This window comes from Excalfactoria chinensis, chromosome 25 (assembly GCF_039878825.1).
Source record: "Excalfactoria chinensis isolate bCotChi1 chromosome 25, bCotChi1.hap2, whole genome shotgun sequence".
In the NCBI taxonomy this organism is placed as follows: domain Eukaryota; kingdom Metazoa; phylum Chordata; class Aves; order Galliformes; family Phasianidae; genus Excalfactoria; species Excalfactoria chinensis.
Window position 1 is genome coordinate 397,494 of NC_092849.1, and position 20,062 is coordinate 417,555.

General features: G+C 48.7%; 3 protein-coding genes across 7 annotated transcripts; all 3 read right to left on the reverse strand.

Moving 5' to 3' along the window:
- Window positions 1–162: 162 nt before the first annotated feature.
- On the reverse strand, window positions 163–1,160 carry LOC140262721 (protein phosphatase 1 regulatory subunit 3C-B-like). The gene has a single exon (XM_072357235.1). The coding sequence runs from the start codon at window positions 1,158–1,160 to the stop codon at window positions 294–296; it is 867 nt and encodes a 288-aa protein (XP_072213336.1). The 3' UTR covers window positions 163–293.
- On the reverse strand, window positions 1,067–7,862 carry GINS4 (GINS complex subunit 4). 4 transcript variants are annotated; one of them, XM_072357238.1, is made up of 8 exons: window positions 7,730–7,862; window positions 7,446–7,532; window positions 7,127–7,240; window positions 6,568–6,665; window positions 6,130–6,218; window positions 5,795–5,885; window positions 5,597–5,712; window positions 1,067–1,203 (listed from the first exon to the last, which is right to left on the reverse strand). In XM_072357238.1, the coding sequence occupies exons 1-7, from the start codon at window positions 7,820–7,822 to the stop codon at window positions 5,616–5,618; spliced, it is 669 nt and encodes a 222-aa protein (XP_072213339.1). In that variant the 5' UTR covers window positions 7,823–7,862; the 3' UTR covers window positions 1,067–1,203; window positions 5,597–5,615. The 4 variants fall into 4 exon arrangements, with proteins under 4 accessions (XP_072213339.1, XP_072213337.1, XP_072213338.1 ...); XM_072357236.1 differs by having other exon boundaries at window positions 1,170–1,203; window positions 5,609–5,712; XM_072357237.1 differs by lacking the exon at window positions 1,067–1,203 and adding an exon at window positions 2,655–5,002 and having other exon boundaries at window positions 5,609–5,712.
- A 181-nt stretch (window positions 7,863–8,043) lies between these two features.
- Window positions 8,044–11,861, reverse strand: GOLGA7 (golgin A7). Of its 2 annotated transcripts, none has more exons than XM_072357054.1 (5): window positions 11,609–11,861; window positions 11,026–11,178; window positions 10,410–10,511; window positions 9,910–9,973; window positions 8,044–9,266 (listed from the first exon to the last, which is right to left on the reverse strand). In XM_072357054.1, the coding sequence occupies exons 1-4, from the start codon at window positions 11,717–11,719 to the stop codon at window positions 9,926–9,928; spliced, it is 414 nt and encodes a 137-aa protein (XP_072213155.1). In that variant the 5' UTR covers window positions 11,720–11,861; the 3' UTR covers window positions 8,044–9,266; window positions 9,910–9,925. The 2 variants fall into 2 exon arrangements, with proteins under 2 accessions (XP_072213155.1, XP_072213156.1); XM_072357055.1 differs by having other exon boundaries at window positions 8,044–9,269; window positions 11,609–11,849.
- Between the last annotated feature and the right edge of the window lie 8,201 nt (window positions 11,862–20,062).

Sequence of the window (20,062 nt, forward strand, 5' to 3'; positions counted from 1 at the left end):
GGCCCGTAAGCAGCCCGTACGCAGCCTGTATGCAGCCCGCTTTGTCCCGCCGTCACATCAGCGCTGCCCTGAGGACGCACCAGCACGATCTCCACCCGCACGGCTTCCAGCCGATGATAGAGCAGGATCCAGCTTTGAAGCCCAGCAGCCGTTTGTAGCACAGCCCGGCCAGCCTCGAGGCGGGGTTAATAGAGCTGGGAACAGCACCTGCTGCCGCTGCCCCCATCCACCCACAAGGGACCCTGTACCAAAGTAGGGACATAAGGGACCTACAGCCCCCCTAAAGCACCTCCCTACCAGTACGGGGCGTGGGGCTCTGAGTGCCGCCAGCTCTGCAGGTGAGAAAGGATGAGGGCAGCAGCCCGGGAGGTGCCGAGGTGCTCCCGAGCCCCCTTGGCACTCTTAACAGCATGGGAGGGGGAGCGGATCACAGCCACGTGGTAGATCCTGTAGTTCTTGCCGTGGTTGTTGTCCCAGTGGGTCTTCTGCCCACAGCGGAAGGAGATGCAGAACTCTGTGACCCTGCAGGAGCTGGAGGGCTTGGGAAGGGAGAGCTCAAAGGAGAAGGTGTCCACGTCTGCCGAGCCATACGTGCTATGCATGTACTGGCAGGAGATGTCTCGGAAGCTCTTCCAGCCATCGAAGCTGATGCGGACGAGGACTTTCTTCTCATACTCAATGTTTCTGACCTTCACTGTCCCAGACAGGGCACGGTCTTGGATCAGGCAGCTCTCCAGGCAGACGAGGTTGCTGAGCAGGCAGCTGCGGAAGGTTGCATAGTCTGCTGAGGGTTGTGGGAAGTCCAGCACATACCTGCACACTTCTGAGTGAGAGTCCCGGAGCCTGGGCCGGAAGCAGGTAAGGTCTGACAGGGCGTGCTGCAAATCACAGAGATCTTCCTCAATCTTGGAGAAGAATCTGACGGCTGTCAGCGAGAGCCCCTTCATGTCAGCAAACACCACCCGCTTTTTCTTCTGACTTTTGGAGCTCTTGGTGCTCTCTCTCCACTCAGGCTCATGATCTGCGCTCTGCTTCAGGTTCAGACAGGAGCGGAGAGGTTTGCGTCCTCGGCTGCCCCGGAGCTCCTCATAGGAATTCAGCAGCTTTCGAATAGGGGGTGAGTGGCCCAGGCAGAACCGCATGGCCAGGTCCACAGGCATGGCTGGGGGAGTGACAGCTCGCGTGCTATAGACCTGGAAAAGGCTAGAGGTGAAGAGGGGTCATGCAGTGAGCCCTGGTTGCTGGACAGTTGTGGCTGCAGCCCCAGCCCGCACCCTTCCCTCCACCCTCCCCACCCGCGCTCACTCTCCGCAGCTCATCCCGTCCCTCCACCGGCGGCTCAGCGCTACCAATGGAGCCGGGGAAGCACCCGCGGCCGGGACACCCCATGGCTGCGACGGCAACCAATGGGAGCCAAGAACGCGCTGCTGAGCAGCCAATCAGAGCACGGGCCGCACCCCCCCCCTTTTTCCTCCCCCACAGCCGGGCAGCTCCCAAGAGAAACTACAGTAAGAAAAGCCTGCTTCTCCCAAGCTGTGCTCAACGCTGGCAGCTTTGAACCACTTTCATACATCTCTTTTCAAGTACTTACTCTGCAAACTATTTCTAAGAGCACGGAATATCCCAGGCTTTGGACTCGCTGCGTCGAAACAAACCCAACTCAGAAGCTTCTTTCCTCTGTCCCTCCGCACTGAAAAGCAGGGCACTGGCACGTCCCCACATTCAAAACCACCTTCACTGCTTAGCTCACATGTGACTCCTTGACCGTCACCCTAAGCCAGATCACCCCCGTCCTGCACTCCCTGCTAATCTCTCCAGAGCTGTCTAGCCATTTAGGTTAAGCAGACCTGATTTTTCCTGCTGACAGCACAGATCTTGATCAGCTCATGACACAACCCATCTATCAGTATTTACACACAGCTTTCCATTGCCATTGATCTGAATGCTTTCAGCGCAATGCGAGATGCTTCTCACTCCGGATGGCAAATTTGAATCCTTGTGCATGGCTGGGAGAAGCCTGTATTCAGCCAGTAGGCAAAAGACATGTGAGATACCAAGCTGTGCTCTGCCCTACAAGGATGTGTGGCATTCAGGTCACTGTTGGTCAGACACTCCTGCATGGGGAGGAGCACAACAGAGCCCTTTGGGGGTAACCAGGAGCCAGATACACTTGTATGGCAGGGCCTGCAGGAAGGGGTGGTGAGGGACAAGCCACATTCTATTCACCCCTGCAAAAGGTAACTGTGGCTGCACCTGCCCAAATTACAAACTCAAACATCATCTCCCAAAGGCATGACAGCAAATTGACTGTTTCCCCCCCACTGCACAGGTCTGCGTGCATAGTCACATACAGCACAGGCAATTTGTTAGCTCTCACCTGTTGCTTTCTGAGAACCATTCCTTCATCACATCCTCTCAGGCTGACAGCACGTATTCCCCCCTTCAAGGGCTTGGGGGAGTCAACAGTGACGAGGAAAAGGGTTCCTACTAATATAAGTACTTACTCCACATTTCTCCTGCACTCAGGAGAACAGATCCGGCTTAAACTGTGAAATCACAACTCAACCAGTGCCCTCCCTGTGACCTCTTCCACCATCCATCCACTTTGCGTTTAGAGCTAATTGCACAGTAAACCCAAGTTATCAAAACACCTTGAACAGAGAACAGGAGATTTATTTCAGTCCAATCTCTCCAGCAGCCCCTAGAGAAGCTGCTCTGTGCATTCTCATCATAGGCACAGACTAAGGTGGATGAACGAGTCTTCCCCTCCATCTAAAAGTACAAGCCAAAAGCAACTCTTCCTTGACAAACCAAATCTCACTGATTAGCCTGACCGATTCCAGCCTAAATAGCCCATTTGAAAAGCTGCACAGAATGCAATAATTGTGCTGGCTGCCAAACTGCAGAGAGGAGCTGTGCTCAAAGCACTCTAGGAAAAATCAGCTCTGGTGAGGATTTGGCTTCTAGAACTGGGCCCCCGATGCTCACGTTGCAGCAGCCACGTGAGATGCAGTTGTAGGGCAAGTACGTACTAGCTGCCTGGACAACTGTTCAGTCAAACTAAATAGGGCTAAGGAGAAAGTCTTACTGACATTCTTCAAGCAGCTCTTCTAGAGCACGTTTTTGCAGCAGCGGATTAAGAATGACTTTGACTGGGAGCTTCAGTCACCTCTGAGAAGCTGTCTGAGCTATAAGCGTGAGCAGGGTACAATCCAAAGCCCTTTCTTCAGGGCCAGGCAGAGGTGTGTGCTACTGATTCCTAAGGATTAAACACAACTTCCTCTTAATGTCTATACTTAAAAAAAGAATCCACTTTATCTAAATGGATTCATTAGGAACACTATAAACCACACATGCAAAGCCACTCGCACTGCAATATGCCCTGCATCACACCCTGCCTGGCAGTGAAAGCCTGTTCCCCACACAATATGGTGCAAGAAAGGCCTTGTCCTGAAGGAAGGTGAGCCTGTCTGTCCACACCTGAGAGGTACCAGGCTGTACAAGCAGGGGACCAGGAAATGCATGAGGGTCAGCAGGACAAAAGCTTTTACCCTGTGTAATCAACATTAAGGAATTCATTGTCTCTCAAAGGTAACATGCTAGCCTTAGAGGAAGTAATGCGAATACCATACAAAACACAGGAGGTAAGGCAAAAATCAAGACCATTTCTGTTCTCACCCTGCAGCAAGAGACTGTTTTGGGAAAGCCTTGCTGAACTCGTACTCTGTTACCATTCTAAACAACATGAAAGTACCACAAGTTTACAGTATTCCTTAGAGATCTTCTAGTCCTCAGCTGCTGATCATGCAGACCATCCTGCATCAAGGGCCCCATTTGCCCTGGAGTTCACCGACAAAGGCAGCCTCAAGCCCGAGGATTAGCTGTAACTGTGTTGTAATCTCCCTGGAGTCTGACAGCCCAAAGAAGGGGGTCAGAAAAGGCCAGAAAAGCAGGAAGGCCTTTCATTCCCCTTGCTGGAGTTGATCAACATCCAGGAATTTCAAAAGGTGAAATGGCAGCATTTAAATCAGTGAAGAATCTGCTGATTTTGGTTTCAATACAAAGCTTGTGCATGTAACAAAACAGTGGAACGAAATACAAATTGTACATGGGCATTTTCAAGACCTACTAAGTGTGAATCGTTTGTTCAGTTAAGAAGGTTTGTGACAAACTTAAAAATGCTGTTTGACATTTCCAAAGCTTCCATCACAACTGGATGAGTCACAGCCTGATCAGAGAAAACACAGATGCCCAAGGCTCCTGTAGGCACTCATTCTTTGGACCATGCAAGTAAAGCCACTATCAGCACAAGGGCCAGGAAGCAATTCCAAATCCAGGCCTACAATGCAGGCAAATCTGAGATACTTGAAATAGCAAAGGTGGATATTTTATGAGGACAGTGCTACTAATGCCAGAATACCAGAAAAAAAAGAAAACATCAGTGTAACTTCTCTCTAGATCAAGTCAGAAGGTGCTGTGGACAACTGTGTCCACACTGGGAAAGACACTGCACAGGCAGAACAAAGTTTATTCCATCTGCAAGGTAAATTCTGCCTTGGGACATTCCAAGGAAAAAGAGACTTGCTGTTTGGCCCGTGTAACCATCCTTCAAAGCAGACAATCTGAAATCCTAAGCTCATGGCCATTTTCCAGGCAATACTTTGAGAAAGACAGAAGATAAACTTGGTAAACTCTCCAACCTCCCTTCCTGATGCTGGTAACAAGCTGGAGTTTAGCATCTCTCACATGATCCTAGGGCTCTCCCCTGCTTGCTCATTCTCTTTGTTCTGAGTTGCAATTTCCATCCTTAATTTGCTCCCAATCCTTCCTGCTCCTTGAGTGATAATCAAGATTTGCTCTGCCAGCAAATGCCTTCATGCATGTGTTTTTGCTCAATGGATCATGTGGCAAAGACGGTGCAGAAGTATCCCTCCAGTTCACCTCAGAGCAATTGGGCACTTGCACAACATCCAAAGTTGCACAGGCTGTGATGAGATCAAAGCTGATGGGGAAAGGTGGAGTTCACACAAGTTACCACAATGTTCCATCAGCCAATTTTCACCTGATAGCCTAATCTTACAAACAGTGCTAAACTGGGACAAGAATGAACACATACATGTAAGGTTTTATAAAAGTGCACCCTTACATTTATAAAGGCATTATTCACCTCTGAAGATATATGTGCTCTGTACACGTCTGCTGTCAAACCACTCTGAGATATCAAAAAATGCTGTCTACGCTCATCCATCCCTTGGGATACCAAAGAGACTATGGAAGGGCTCAGCCAAAGCCCTGTGAGTGAGTGCTATGACACAGACTGCCCTCATTCAGCAACAGTGGGAGAAAGGAGCCTGGCTGAATTCCAAGTGTGCGTCATAAGCAATAGCTTGATGTGGGTGGAAAGAAAAGGAATAAGCCCCTTGCAAACGCAGAGAGAAAGATGTCTTGCTGGCTTACTTGAATGCTTTCAGAGATGCACCTCCCAGCCCTGCTGCTACCCTTAGCCAGCCCTCTCCAAGCCACACCCATCCCAGACCCCTTCATTGCCACCTGCCAGCTGGGCCTGGGCCATACCCAGGAGGCAGCACAGCCCCACCTCAGCGCTCACCACTTGTTCAGATGAGCTGCACTGCTCCTGAGGCCACCAGTGGGGCAATGGTCTTGTAGCGGATCAGGTGCTGTGAGCCCTCCTCCAGATCAATGGTGTACTCTCTGAAAGAGGCAGGTGCAGGGTGTTAAGCTGCTTCTGGGAAGCAAACCTTGTTCATATGCACTGTGTGGAAGGACCACCTACCTCTGCTCATCAGTCTCTGGCTCAACCAGGATGTTCTCCTGCCTCTTCAGCACTCTCAAGAACACAAAAGAATCCAGGTTGGGTTTCGGGACTGCAGATACAACAGATTTGGAGTACAGACTCAGCACTCACTCATGTTCCTCTGCAGAATGCTCAGTGAAGAAAGGAGTACTAAGGGCAACAAATGCATTGACAACAAAGGGAATGCCAGAGGTAGTTTGCATTGCCCCAGCTTAAGGAAAAAGCAGACGGAGGTGGCTAGCATGAGCCCAGAGCTTTCTCCATACCTCATTTGCAATAATTTTCCAGAGTGCCTGTAGTCTGTCTATACTCACCTGATTTTAAGAGAGCCACTTTCTGCAGGTTGGGTGGCATGTGCTTTAGGGCCACATTCTTCAGATAAGTCTCGGTGTTTGCCATGTACCTGAAGGAACAAAAAAAAAAACCTCAAAAACCCCACAACATCGGAGCATTTATTGATTAAGTCAAATGCAAATTTGCCTGCAGAGCATTTGCTCAAAAGTGCCAACAGGTGACACCTCCTGGTCATCCAGTTACAAGCAACCCACTGACAGGACTGGCTCAGATGCTAAGTATACCACAGACTCAAAATAACTGTTTCATTTTAGCTCTCTCCTTGTCCATAAGGAAAGTTGAACACCTGAATCTTACTGCAACTTTGTCTAAGGCTTAAGAACTGTTCAGTATAACACAAGGGCAAGTTCTGTACCCCATGCAAAGGGAGGGAGGAGATGCACTGAAAGCCCACTCACTCCTTAGCAAAGGCAAACTCCTCTGGTGATAGAATGGAAGGCTCCCCTCTGGCTCGAGATTTCTCCTTCTCCAACACGTGTGGGAAAAACTTCTCTATCTGTCATTGAAAGAAAAAAAAAGAGAGATTAAAAAAAGATTAAAACCCAACTTTCCAGTAGTTCAGTGCCTAAAATTCCCCAGAGACTTCCCTTACAAAGTGATCCTCTCCTGAACAGGTATATGCAGTAAACATAAGCCTACACAAATTACCTGCTTCTGACTTAGTAACAATACAGTCAGATGGGGTCTTAAAGCTGCATAAGTGCACGTGACAGGACCCAGAAGGATCATGCACCTTGGCTTAGATAAAAAAAAATATGCCATTATAACAGAACATCACAGCAATACTGTAATTCTCCACAACAGAAAAGCATGCCCAGGGGTTGAAATCCTTTCGGTTGCACTGTAGATTGTGAGATAGGGGATCTTTAACAAAGTGCCTTGCTAAAGCAGAAGATAATAAAACAGGCTAGGAATCACTCCTGAAGTAAACCTTCTCTATGCTCTGTACAGAATTACCTTCACGAGTCTACACCTCAAGTAACTACTGAGCACATAACGGATCCTTTCAATCTCCATGCGGTGGATGCTGACCTTCAAGTCTCCTCTCTTTGCCCGTTTTAAGTTTGCCTCCTGCGAAGAAAGGCAAAGAAAACTGAAAAGGCTGAAACAGCAAACAACAAGAAACAAAGAAAGAAGCCCGTTTAGCACATGAGGAAAATAAAACGTGAATTTCCCAACGCTATCCTCAGGAAACAAGCACTGAAAATACTCAGAAGAGCACCACCCCCACACACATCTACCCCCACACACATCTTCCCCCCACCGCAGCACTCACCATGTGGTCCAGCTGCTCCACAACGCACTCGATGATCTCAGGCTTGCTCTCCAGCAGCTCGGGGGCAAACTTCTCGTTCATCCAGGCCTAGGAGAAAGCAGGCTGTGAGCGAAGGCCGAGAGAGCTCCTACCGAGCACCGGGAGGCGGACCCCGTCCCCAAGTCCCCCCTTCCCGCCCAGCGGGCCCACAGGTCTGACCCTCATCCTCCCCGCGCCTTCCTCGGACAGTTCCAGCTGCCGATCGTCTAAAAGTCCCCTCGGGGCTCATCCCTGGGCCGCACTACCTGCTCCAGGCTGCGGATGAGCTGTAGTGGAGTAAGTACCAGCTCCTCGCTGCCATCGTCCGATTCCGGCTCCTCACCGCCCGCCGCCGCCATTCCAACAGCCGCTGCTCCACTGCGCAGGCGCACAGCGCGACCTGGATGTTCACTGCGCAGGCCTTGACGCGACCCGGATGTTCCCCCACTGCGCAGGCGCAAACCATGACAAAATGGCGGCCGCAAGGGGGTAGTGCAGTGCAGCCCTGCTAGGCCTTGTGGATGTGCTTTTAGCCTCTTCTCGCTTTACAAAGATAAAACGCTACTGAATAGGCCACAGACACGGTTTAAGAAAAAATTTACTGATCCATTAGCACTTCTGCCAGTATTGCAACAAACATGAAAGGCAACCACCGTTAACAGCTTAGAAAAAAAACAGGTTTTATACAGTTAGAATATTAAACAAATTAAAAAAAAAAACAAAAGAAGAACCCCCACAAAACAGAAATTACCGGCTGAGGAACAAGGCTGGAATTTCAGACGCAGTAGCACCTACAGCACCACCAAAAGCCAAAACACTTCATCTATATTATTCCTAAGCTCTTGAATTCCTTCCATAACTGGATAATGGCTCAAATCTGAACATCCTTGAGAAGGGCAAAGAGAAAAGTATGAACCCAAACCTGGTTCCTAGGAACCGCGCTTTTAGGTATTGCTGAGGAATGTCAATGCAGAAACAGAGGAAATAACACAGAGCTCAATAGTGCGCCAGCAGGCAAAGAGTGATGGAACCATCTCATACAACAGCTAGGTCTGTCGAATCAGCATTTTGCTATAAGTTATAATAAATTCATAAAGAAACAGTTTTACACTTCACGTATTAATCAGAGAAGGGGAAGAGTTACGTTTATTGGTTCAGCATCCCTTTTACTGTACTTCCTGTTTTATAGACTCTCCCTCTTCTGATCAGCACTGACAAACAATAACAGCACGTACACAGCAGTAGAAAAAACACCAGGAATAAAGTCCCTCTCTTCTAGGAATAACCAAAACATTAAAACAAGAAACGCTTTGCCTTCTAGTTTTTTCCATAAGAATCAGTACTGGATGCTTCCAACGCTCGTTGCCTTGAGTCATTTTGCACTGGGAAGAGGCACCACGTATCCCCCTCACTGCAATACTGACCTCGAGGGAAAGCCTTTCTTCTGGAAAATTCCACTCTGACTTGTAGGTTTCCAAAGCCCAATCAGAAAGGTTTAAGAAGTAGGGAGGAACGGCACCACATTTACATGACTAGACTTCTGTTGGGTTAATGCGGTTCTGTCAGAAGAGTACGCAGCTTCACCACTTCTGTGTTTCCTTGAGAAACTTCAAAGTGATCTCAAGGCTCAATAATTTGCCACAAAATGAATGCTGACCAACCAGCTGGGTCACACCACGTGGGGTAGTTTTAGGAAGTCAGTCCCTGTAGAAAATGGCACTGTGGATCTGGCAGCAGAAAGAGGAATGATGCTCTAAAGTAGGAGGTAGGGGAACTGATACAGCAAGTCCACTGTTGAGCTGTCTGCTAGAAAAGAAGTTACATGTTAGAATTGATTTCCAGGCAAAATACAAGGCAATTCTTAACATGGGTTATGACCTTTTCATAGATGCTTGAAACACAAAAGCTTTTAAAACAGAGCTTGCTACAAGGTACCTCTAAAAACATTCAAGAAAAGCTGCATCTTTCACAGCAGTACAGCACCATCAATACTTTTCCTAAGCATTTCTTCATCTCTTACGCTATCAGTCTGAAAACTGTTTAGAGAACCAAAATAAGCATTCAAATAGTGCTTTGTTTTAAAGTCAAGATTTAAGAGCAAACATTATACTTGTCTCTTCAGAAAGTTATGCCAGAAAAGCTTTGTGAAAAATCAAGACTCTTCAAATACAGAAAGCCATTCTGGGCTTAATACAGTGCAAGTTTATGCATGTTTTACCAAATTCAAATCTTGACTGTTTTAAGTCAAAACTGTTATTGTTTGAACTGGCAGTAGCATAAAATTAACCACACATTCAGAAAACCTACACCACACAAGACTTAAGTAAAAAGCCATTGATTACATGCAGTAGCTGGATAAACATTCTGTTTCAGCAGAAGAGAGTCTACCACTCTGAGCACCATAAAGAAAGCAGAGATTGGCACCTACTGTAATGTTGGTACGTACCTGAGACTCCACAGTTTTATCTTCCACTGCTCATGCCTCTGTCTTCATAAATGGTAATTTCAATCTGTGTTGAAAGGCTGTTAGGAAAATATACTATAAGAAGTTTACATAAATGAAAGTGAAAAATCGTTACGATATTAGAACTTTTGATCTTTCTGCTTCATAGCTGCTTTCTCAAGATTCTCAAGAGCTACAAAGCAAACACAACAGCTCACCTGCCTTGTGTGATCAGACAGGTCACCTATGCAGCTCAGGACTGTACTGACAACAAGAATACAAGATGCTGCACACAAAGAGCTTGTGAACCTTGCCACCTCCTCCTAAATCTCAGGAAAAGCTCCACAACAGGGCAGAAGTAAACATATCTGCTCAAAGAACAGCACATACCTGACAGTAACAAGACTGATCACGTATTCTGCAGTATCACAGATCAAGTATGGCTAGAGAACACCATACTATTAAAGAATTAAGAAATAATCTTAGAAACCACACAAGGATACAACTCTTAGTCCTCTTTCAATGGGGTCGGTCAGAAGGAGGCCCTGAGGAGCATAGATCTTCTCATTCTGTTCCTGAATGAACTTGGCAATTTTCTTTAGAACCTGATAATAGAACAGCAGATAAGTCACAGTTTATTAGACCAGGTTTCTTAATTAAGTTTTCCTATCTTAGATCCATAGCCCAGCAATACCATCGATATAACAATATTAGGAGAACCCAGCGTGAGAGCACCAATACCCACCAGAGACAGAAACTGTTTGTTCAGAAAATGTACAGAAAATGTTACACTGCTCAGGTAACTCATATATCAGACAGGCTTGTCTGTACATGTTAAATCACCCTGTAGTAAGATCCAGAGTCTATATGGAATTCATACAACTGTGGTGGAAGTCACTGAAAACCTACCAGGAAATAAAGCATCTGCAGTCTGTAAGATATACTGCCTTATAAAAAAGAAGGAGAACTAAAGAGAGCCCAGGTTCGAATCCCCCATGTGGCGCAGGGGGTAGAAGTGCCGCTTCGCTACACAGGGGGCTCGAAACCTGGGAGTTGGACTCGATGATCTCTAAGGTCCCTTCCAACTTGCACGATACTATGATACTATGATGATGATACCTTTTCATAATGTGTTTCCATGCACAAGAAGATAGTATAGGCAGTCAGACAGGCCAGACATCCCTCAAGGTACGACTGGCCCCCAAGCTTCTCAGCTTCAGCATAAAGGTTATTCAGCGTCCGGACGGTCTCTTCAAACTGCTGCCTATCGATCTGAAAGAGAAATCAGATTTAGCCCCCGCAGCTCGGAACTCATCAGTACCTTCTAATAACAGCCTTCGCTTGTTTTTATTCCCAATTTTTCCTTCCTTTTCCCCCCCCCCATAGAAATATCACCTACTGCCATCTTACACAGCTGATGTGCTTAGAGCAAAGTGTGGAGGATGCCGCGAGTTACAGGCATGAAACTCTTTGTGGTGATGCTGTTACATCAAGTCTGAACTGCAACGCAATCTGAACACAAAGCGTTTAAAAGAACTATCTCCACCAAGCAGAAAGAAGCTTACTTCACACACAACGGGCTGCTAGATTAAGAAGAGCATGAGGGATAAGCATTAACTCCTCACTGTCCGGAGGGGGGGGCTGTAAAGCAATACAAACTAAGGCGGGGGGAGTAAAAGCTAAAGCCCGGTATCCGCTATACCCGGTTCTCCAGCTCGGCCGGGAACTTGCTCTGGAACTGGCAGCGCGTCCCACCGCTGTAATCACGCTGGATGAACACTTTGCCCGACACGGGCGCTTGCTGCGGCCTCATCGCACCGCGGCCGCCTCGCTCCGCTCCCGCGGGCGCCGCCGCTCCCTTCAGACTGTCGCAAAGGCGTCCGGTAAGCTCCGGGCCGGGGAAAAGGCGGAAGCGACGTTCCGCGCATGCGCCGTCGCCCCCATCAGGCCTAGGGAGCGACAGTGCGCATGCGCTTACGCCGGAGCGAAACAGAGCGCCAAGCACACGCATGAGCACTCGCTGCCCGTGTCCTATTGGCTGAGCGGAGTCTCCTCCACCAATCACAGCTGACGCACAGCCCTCGTGACCTCCTCCACCGCCCGGAACGGATGGCACCGCCCTTTCTCACACCCCCTAACGTCCGTAGCGTGGTACAGCCCCGCTCCCCCCCGCCTACAGCTCACATGGCACAGCCCGGACACGCCCCCTCGCCGCGCCCCGCCTATCCGCGCATGCGCGCTGAGCTGCGCGCTGCGAGGCCGGCGGAGTGGAATATAGAGCTTATAAAGCGCTGTGTGAATTGGAAGGCGAATCCAATCCGTTATCAATGGAAGGGGCGTTTGTGAATCCAGATGTAGGATGGGGATCCAGCGCCTGGGTTCAGACACATCCATTGACCCCTGGTTGGGTGCTGGGGTGTCCATTGGGACCCTGGGAACACCCACTGCCATGTCCATTGCACAGCAGTGACTGCTGGATCGGGATGCTCCATAAGAACAGAGCCTTGCTTTACTCAGCTCTGGGTTTGGGTTTCTCTTGGCTGATGTAAAGTGACTCCAGCCCTCCGTAGGGAGGCAGGTTGTAGCTGTTACGCTATGAGTTCGGTACAAGGGCTTGCTGGTGTTGGGTAGCAGTGAGGCTTGTGAGGCTGCAGGTTACCCACAGAACGCAATTACTTACAAAGGGAGCACAGCTCTGAGCAAAGCAGGCAAAATGAGGTCAATGGGAAGCTGAAGCTAGGTGAGTCAGGCCTTAATGCAAGGGCAATTAATGGCTGAGGCAGCATGCTGCTGGTCAGGGTTATTCTCCTGCATCCCATGTCTCCAAAGCCACAAGTGCTGGGCAGGAGTGCTGCATGGGCTCTGATCGGTAGGGTTCAATGCCTTGCTGAGATTTATGAAGCATTTGTTGTCCCCTGCTGACCACGCCACAAATCAACGCGGAGGAAACAAATACAAGAGTGATTTATTCGGTTTGGTTTTTAACAGAGCATAATAAGCAGCCGCCATGTCACGCTCCAGACAAAACTAACAATTTTGTGATGATAAAAAACAATAAACAGTTGCTGTCACTGTCCCCAGCACACAGCCCAGGGGTGGCAGCTAGGGAAGAGGCACCCCTCTAGCCCGAAGGAGGGTTCTTCTTTGTGCTGAGCAGTTTGCAAATGTGATAATGACACCTTTGAATTGCTCAGGGAGGAGAGAAAAAGGAAACAAAGAAAAATAGAGAGCTGTCTGAGTGATGAGTGTCCCAGGAACATGGCTATCAGCTGCTGTGATCTCTGTGCACACCCCCCTGTCGTCATCGTCCCCCCATAGGAGCAGCCTGAACTAATTAACCCTCTAGCACTCCATAATGAAGACTAATAAACACCTAGTGGGTCTGCTTGAACAAATAACCCCTGTGCCTTGTGCAGGAAGCGCCCAGTCAGTTGGAGCAGCGTGGGGACAAAATGTGGCATGAGCTGAGCCCCATTGCTGCAGCCCTTGCCTGCCTGAAGTCCTCTCAGGAATGATCTGCTTCAAATGCTGCACCAGCTGGAATGCGTTTCCTTAACCTTTAGCTGCTTGCAATGTGAAAGCAGTTAAGATCGTGATGTTAAAATTTCTTCAGATGTTTAATGTGCATATGAAATATTTCAAGAAGAGTGAATGCAAACTTTGATCCAACTACGGTTTTACTGGAGTTTATAGAAACAAAAAATAGATATTTCCAGGGTGTCTTCAGGTAAAGATACCCACCGTTGAGCTTTTGGAGTGAAAAAGATGGCAAAGGCTGTAACCACGTGGAAGTTTGCTGCACTAACATGAAGGCTGAACCTGGAAATGGTAACCATGTAATCATAGAATTACTCAGGTTGGAAAACATCATTTGAACAGCTTATTCCAATCCACCATCTCTGAATCAGAACAAGCGTGTTAAAATTACACAGCGAGCGTGCATGAAATACTAAAGGAAAGCAAAGCATTGTCTCATCGGGGACAGAAGCTGCATCTTCCAGGCTCAAGCAAGACCTTGGTGTTTCTGAGAGGCACTGCAGGAGGAGCTGCTTGCCAGCACCTGGCATTGAAGGCTGCCCTGTTCCCATGGGACACTGAACACACGTGGGCAGGAGGAGGTTCCTGTGCCCCGGGAGGGTAATTTGAAGCTGTGCTGGTGGGTACCACACTCAGTGTTACACAGAAAAGGCAAGCTCGAGGAACAGGATCGTGTTTGTTATTGGTAAATCAAACCATCTGTGATCCATGGGCTGCAGACCTTTCCTCTGAGAAACACCAAATGTTGCTGCTGTTCCCCTTCCCTTGGTGCTGGGCTGCTGGAAGGGGAGCATCCAAGGGGCTGCTGCATGCAGGGACCCAGTGGGGCCGTGGAGCCTCCTCCATCCCATTGTGACAGAGCGCAGCACCTGGTTTGGTGGAGGGGACAGGGGGACTGTGGAACAAAGGAGCCTTTCAGGCCACCTAATGCAGTATGGATCCAAGAGGACCAAATGAATTTACATGGCTCAGATTGGGAGATATGCTCGCAAAGCCAATTTGTTTCATTTTATAGGCCTGAAAGATTCTACATCAGGGCTTCCTGTATGGTTTGAATTAAGTTTGGAGAGTGGCATTTTGGAGAGCAGTTCGGAGGGGTTTTCATGCAATGAAATGTCTGTCGTTGAGCAGGAGCCATGCAACACTTTGCAGTGCTTTCTGGCAACATAATCCATGTCTGCTCCTGAAATGAAGATGATAAATACCTGAAAACTGAGCTATCTGTCTCATATTGTTTTGGAATCAGGTTTCACACACCTCCTGATGGAGCAAGTGAGAAGTTTGAAGGATGTTGCATTAAAAATAAGAGCTTTTTTTTTTTTTTTTTTTCCTGCCAGTTTGTGCTGCCAGCAACACTCCTGGGGGTGATGCTGCCAACTGGGTCTAAGGGTGAGACCGGACCCATAGGCTGGATGGGCGATCCCTGCTGCCCTCCGGCTTCGTTAGCTGTTAATCACCGCTGGGCTCGGGGAGCTCTCCCGGAGGAGGCTCCTTTCAGGGCTTTCAGAAAATAGGGTCAGACGTGTCTTCTGACCTGCGACCTGCCGCTTCCCCCCTCGCTGTAATTATCTAATACCGCGCTCTCCCTGCCAAGTACAATGAAACAATTTGTCACTTCGATTGTCTGTCAGTCAACACTGGGGCCTTTTCAACAGGCCAACACATGTTTTTTGAGAGCTTGTCAGCAAGGGCTGTCTGGCCAGGCACATAACCGTGGAAAATGGAACCTTTGTTAATTCTGGTTCTTAGAAAAGTAAATCCATTCACTTGCTTTTTCTTTTTTTTTTCTTTTTTTTTTTTTTTTCCAAGGCCTTCAGCTTGGAATTTGCACAAGAAGCTGAATTGCCCCTGATCCCTAAATGATTGGTCAGAGGATTTGCATGAGGAAGCAGAAATTAATTATTCTTTTCTTTTTATTTTTCCGTAATTGTGTGTTTAGAAATGAGATTACATTCTGCAGCCGCACGACGGGCTGAGCCGGTGGGGAGGGGGGTAGGAACCGCTTTGCATTTGTTTAGCGCTTCGGAGTTAAGATCACCCTAATCGCTTCAAGCATTTCCTCGGATTCCCTCTCTCATTTTTGTTTCCCTGCTTTAATGACCAAACAAAGCTTGTGCTGCTGCTTCCCGGGGAACTTCTCTGGCGGCGAATGCCGGCGCTCATCGCTCCGTTCCTGCGCTGCGGTGCTCGGGGCAGCTCGGAGCCGTTCTACGCTGAGCTCAGACGCTGCCCCGATGCATCCCCGGTTCTGCTGCCTGCAGCTCCGAAGTGCTGCAGCCCCTAAGTAAAATACGGCGTGGAATCGCGGCACAGCCACGCCATTGAGAGCGCTGCTTGCTTGGCTAATACCAGTAATTCAAAACAGATGAGCCCAAGGCTGTGCGCTGCAGACTGCGTATCCCGATCTGCCCTGACCCCTGGCACTCACTGAAAGTTACCTTGAGACTCGCCAGAGCTCCTTGTGACTTCTACGAGAGTTATTTATTGCAAAGTCATAAATATTTGCTATAGATTTTCTCCATCAATCTACAAAACGACTCGGGTTAGAAAAAAATTGTGGACTTGGATTTTTTGGGCTTGTGTTTCTTGGGCAGGGGAGAAGAATTCGGATCTCCATTGTTCAGAGCTGCACAACTCTGGGCTCTGCTGCTGTGTTAATTAATTCCCTCCTGCAAACGGTTTGAAATGCTCAGCGTAGTAGAGAAGGGAAGAGGTTCTCCTTTACTTCTGTCTTAAAATCTTCCATAAAACTATTTATGGGAGAAGAAAAAGTCTGTTTCCCTCTCATCCCTCTGGGATTCATTGCAATTAAAACACATTGAAATCCGGGGGCTGCTGTGGCCCAAAAAAACCCACTTGTAGCCAACACTTCCCAACTGGGTGCAGTAGGGCTGGAGGAGAGCATCCACCTCCTCCTTGCACCCCAGGCACTGCTGCCCTGGGCCATGGCCAGCATGTTTTCCCACTCCTGAGGTGCAGGATCAGGGCTGTTGCTGCCCTGCAGGCACTTTCCTGCAAAATTAAAAAGCTTTTACTCAGAAAAGTTGAGCAAAAACCGCAGCTTCCTGGATGCTCTGGAGGTCCCTCGGTGAAGTGGATTCAGGCACTGTTGGATGTGGCGCTGGGGCTAATGAGCTGCCATGTTAAGAGGTTATGACTAATAGTTCAATGGGACTGCCTTTTTTTGTTGTTGTTTCAGAATCGTTTGCGGTAGATGTGCTTGCCCATGTGCAATGTTGTCATCATGCCCAGGAGAGAATCTGCCTCAGCTCAGAGCAGTTCTGTGCTGCGTTCATGCATAGCTCAGTTTCCACAACCATGGACCAGGTAAGAAGATGGATGCAGGGCTGGCAGTGTGGATGCCACGACAGTTGCTGCTGCTATTCATGGCACACCCTGCTCTCCCATGTCTGTCTGTCCATCCGTCCAAAGCCTCTTGAAAAGCTTTGCATGAATGAGCTGACCCAGCTTTGTTTCTGCTGCCCTGCTTTGCCCTTTACCCTTTGGCCTTTGCCCAGCAGTGTGGTCAGGGAGGCAGGGTTTGGCCACAGATCACTGCACAGCTGGGCAGATGATCCCACAGAAGCACAATGAGACTGTGGTGCAGCTCTTGGGCTTGCTCTACACCACTGCAGGATTTATCTCCTGATTGCTTTCTCTTCTGCCATGCACCTCTTTCTGGTCCTGCCCAATGCGTGCCACAGAGCTGGATAGGTATGTGGTTGGTGGTTGCATCTGCTAACACTGGGACCACAGGGACATGGGGGTTCTGGTGTGGATGGGGCTGTGCTGGATAAGATGGTTGTGCAAAAATCTGACAGCAAGAGCATGACACCAGGAGCTATTTGTTCGATCAATGATTTACCAGATGTGTACACTGTACTAAAGGCTTGTAAACATGCTTTAATGGCCAGCTGTAAATCCAGACAGTAGCAGTGCCAACTCCAGCTCCGTTGGACATGTCTCAGAACAGCAGCGTATGGCTCTGAATCACTTTGTTATAGGCTCTGTCAGCTCTGCAATTGTGCATGTAAATCAAAGAGCCAATGTCCTGAGGTCAAAATTATTTGGATGTCAGGAGAGGTTTTATGACCACAGTTTTTCCCTTTCTGGGTTCCCTGCAGTTTCATGTCTTCCACAAACCACATCTCCAGAACATCAGGTTTCTGTCCGAGTGCCCCAAGTGCAGGACTGTGTTTTCCCTGACTGGGTTGGAAGTCTCTTTTGTTAATCACTGAAGCAGAGCATCATTAGCGAGAAGTGCAGAATGTACACAAAGAAGAACTTGCCAAATTACTAATAAGCAGAAACTCCATCCATCTTAATGAGATGGGGTTAAGAAAATAGCAACCTAGAATGTACACAATGGAGCCTTTCCATGCTGTTTGTTTATCCATGCTAGAAAGTAGTTCGAAGCTCCATCTCCAATGCTTAGAGAGGCTGAAGCATGGTTTCCAAACCACAAGCTGCTGGTGCTCTTGCAAATCATCAAGCATGAGAAAGATAAATAAATAAACGGACAGACAGCTCAATAAATTATTAGAGGGAAGATAAGTGTCTGTTTTCCAAACAAATGAAACACCACCACAACAAAATGCTGGGCTCTCTTTGCTGCTGAGCGAGTCAGGTTTGCTCCACACAGCAGATGAGGAGCACTGCTTGGAGGAGAGAGAAGCGCACAGTGCTGCCCACCTTGCTGTGCTGCATGGAGGGCTGGGAAGGAGCAGAGAGATGCTTTTATTTGGGAAAAGCTGGGGATTGAATTGCAAATCCATGGCTTCCTGCTGACCTCCTGGGCATTGGCAGCACAGAAGGTCTCGCACCACACTGAGGTGGCTGCACACCTGTGCTGCTGAGCCACGTTTTTCTTTTGTTGGGTAGAAATGACTTGAAGTGCATTTCAAATGAGCTGCTCAGCTGCTGCTATTTTATTGAATGCCAGCACTCGCTGTACATTATTGAGACAAACTTTATATATGCTACAGCAGCCTGCACCTGGTCCAGGGCAAAGCTGAGCCTCCTAGAGAAAAATGTGCTGTAATGCAGCAAGTTATTATGGGATAAATATTTATAAGCGCCTGTAAATATTTGCCATGGGTTCCCTCTTGGGATTAGGGGCAGACGGTCAGAGTTTTCAGCAGTGCCGTTGGAGTTCTTTATGTGTTATCTCAGCTAGTAAACCCTTTGCTGATTGTGCTTAGTTATAGAATTTAATGGTGCTAATTTCACACTAATGGGAGATGTCAGCTGGAGCCGCACATGCCTTGACCCCAGCTGGGCATGGGCGGCTGCATGCCAGGGTGCCCTCTCCATGTGGGCAGCAGCACAGGGCTGCCCAGCTGCAGAACTGTGTGTGTGCATGAGCCTGAGGGCACATTCTTGGCTGCTTTGGTGCTAATGAAAGCTCTGAGCTATCTGCTGAGCAAAACCAGAAAACAAACACGGCAAAGCTAACATCCTCCATGGCAGCCTGACCCCAGCAGGGGCTATCACTTCTGGCTGCCAGGGGGGTCTGAGCTAAAGCAAATATTCCCTGCGTTTTCCAGGAGCTGCCCTGCTGCAGGAGGTGGCACCACAGGGTCCCTGCAAAAAGATGGGGATGGGGGTGGGGATAGGGTTGAGGATGGGAATGGGGATGGAGATGGGGATGGAACAGTTGCTGCCAGCCTCGCTGCTGCTGGTGGCTGTTGTGTCACTGCTGCCACATTGGGGTTGGGATGGGGCAGGCACGGTGGTGGGAAACTGGGGAAGAAATGCCAGGGCAGGCAAGGCCATGACTCCTCCATGCCCTCAAATGCTGCAGTGGAACAATGGGCCCTGGGCAATAGTGCTCACTGGATTGTTGCATGGGACTCTATTTGGGGGCTCCACTTTGCTGCTCATGCACGAAAGGCAGTCATTTGGCAAAAATCAGCTCAGTTAGCAGCCATTGTTCGTAAAGAGCCTGGGGCTGAATGGGCTCAGGGCTAATATATTCTATTATCCCATGGCTGCCTGTTCCCGGACAGCATGGAGGGAAAGGCGCATTCCAGTCCCAGAGGCCAAGCACTGTAGGCAGAGCAGCAGGGCCAGAAGGGATGGGGAGCAGTGGGCACAGCTCAGGGGCTGCAGTTTGCAGGAGTGTGCTGACCATCGCTGAGCCTTTAACACTGCATGTCCATGGTGGGGGGATGGGAGCACCCGAGCAGCAGAGCAAGCAGTCCTGCAGGGTCCCACAGTCTGCAGGACAAACAACGGAGACTGAAATAAGCATGGTTAATTGGGCTGGGCTTGTCATGGGGCAGAGAGGACTCAGGATAATCAAAAGGGTGCATGTTGCAAGGCATCTTGTTGTTCAGTAAGGATATGCCAGCCCCTGTGGGAGAGGCAACAATAAATGGCTGTAAAGTTAAATGATGACATTGCCGAAACTTAGGAAGCAGAAGAAAGCTACATAATTGTGAATGGAGATGGCTGCATAGCCATTTGGAAAAGTTAATGCCCAGTTTGGAAAGGGTTTATTGAAAGAGCAGTCCTCCTTGGGCACTGCTATATATACGGCTTATACTGCGTGTTATGCAATGCAGTGGTCTAAACCAGAGCTGCTAGATCTTTCTTCTGTTTCCTGAGGCAGTTCTAT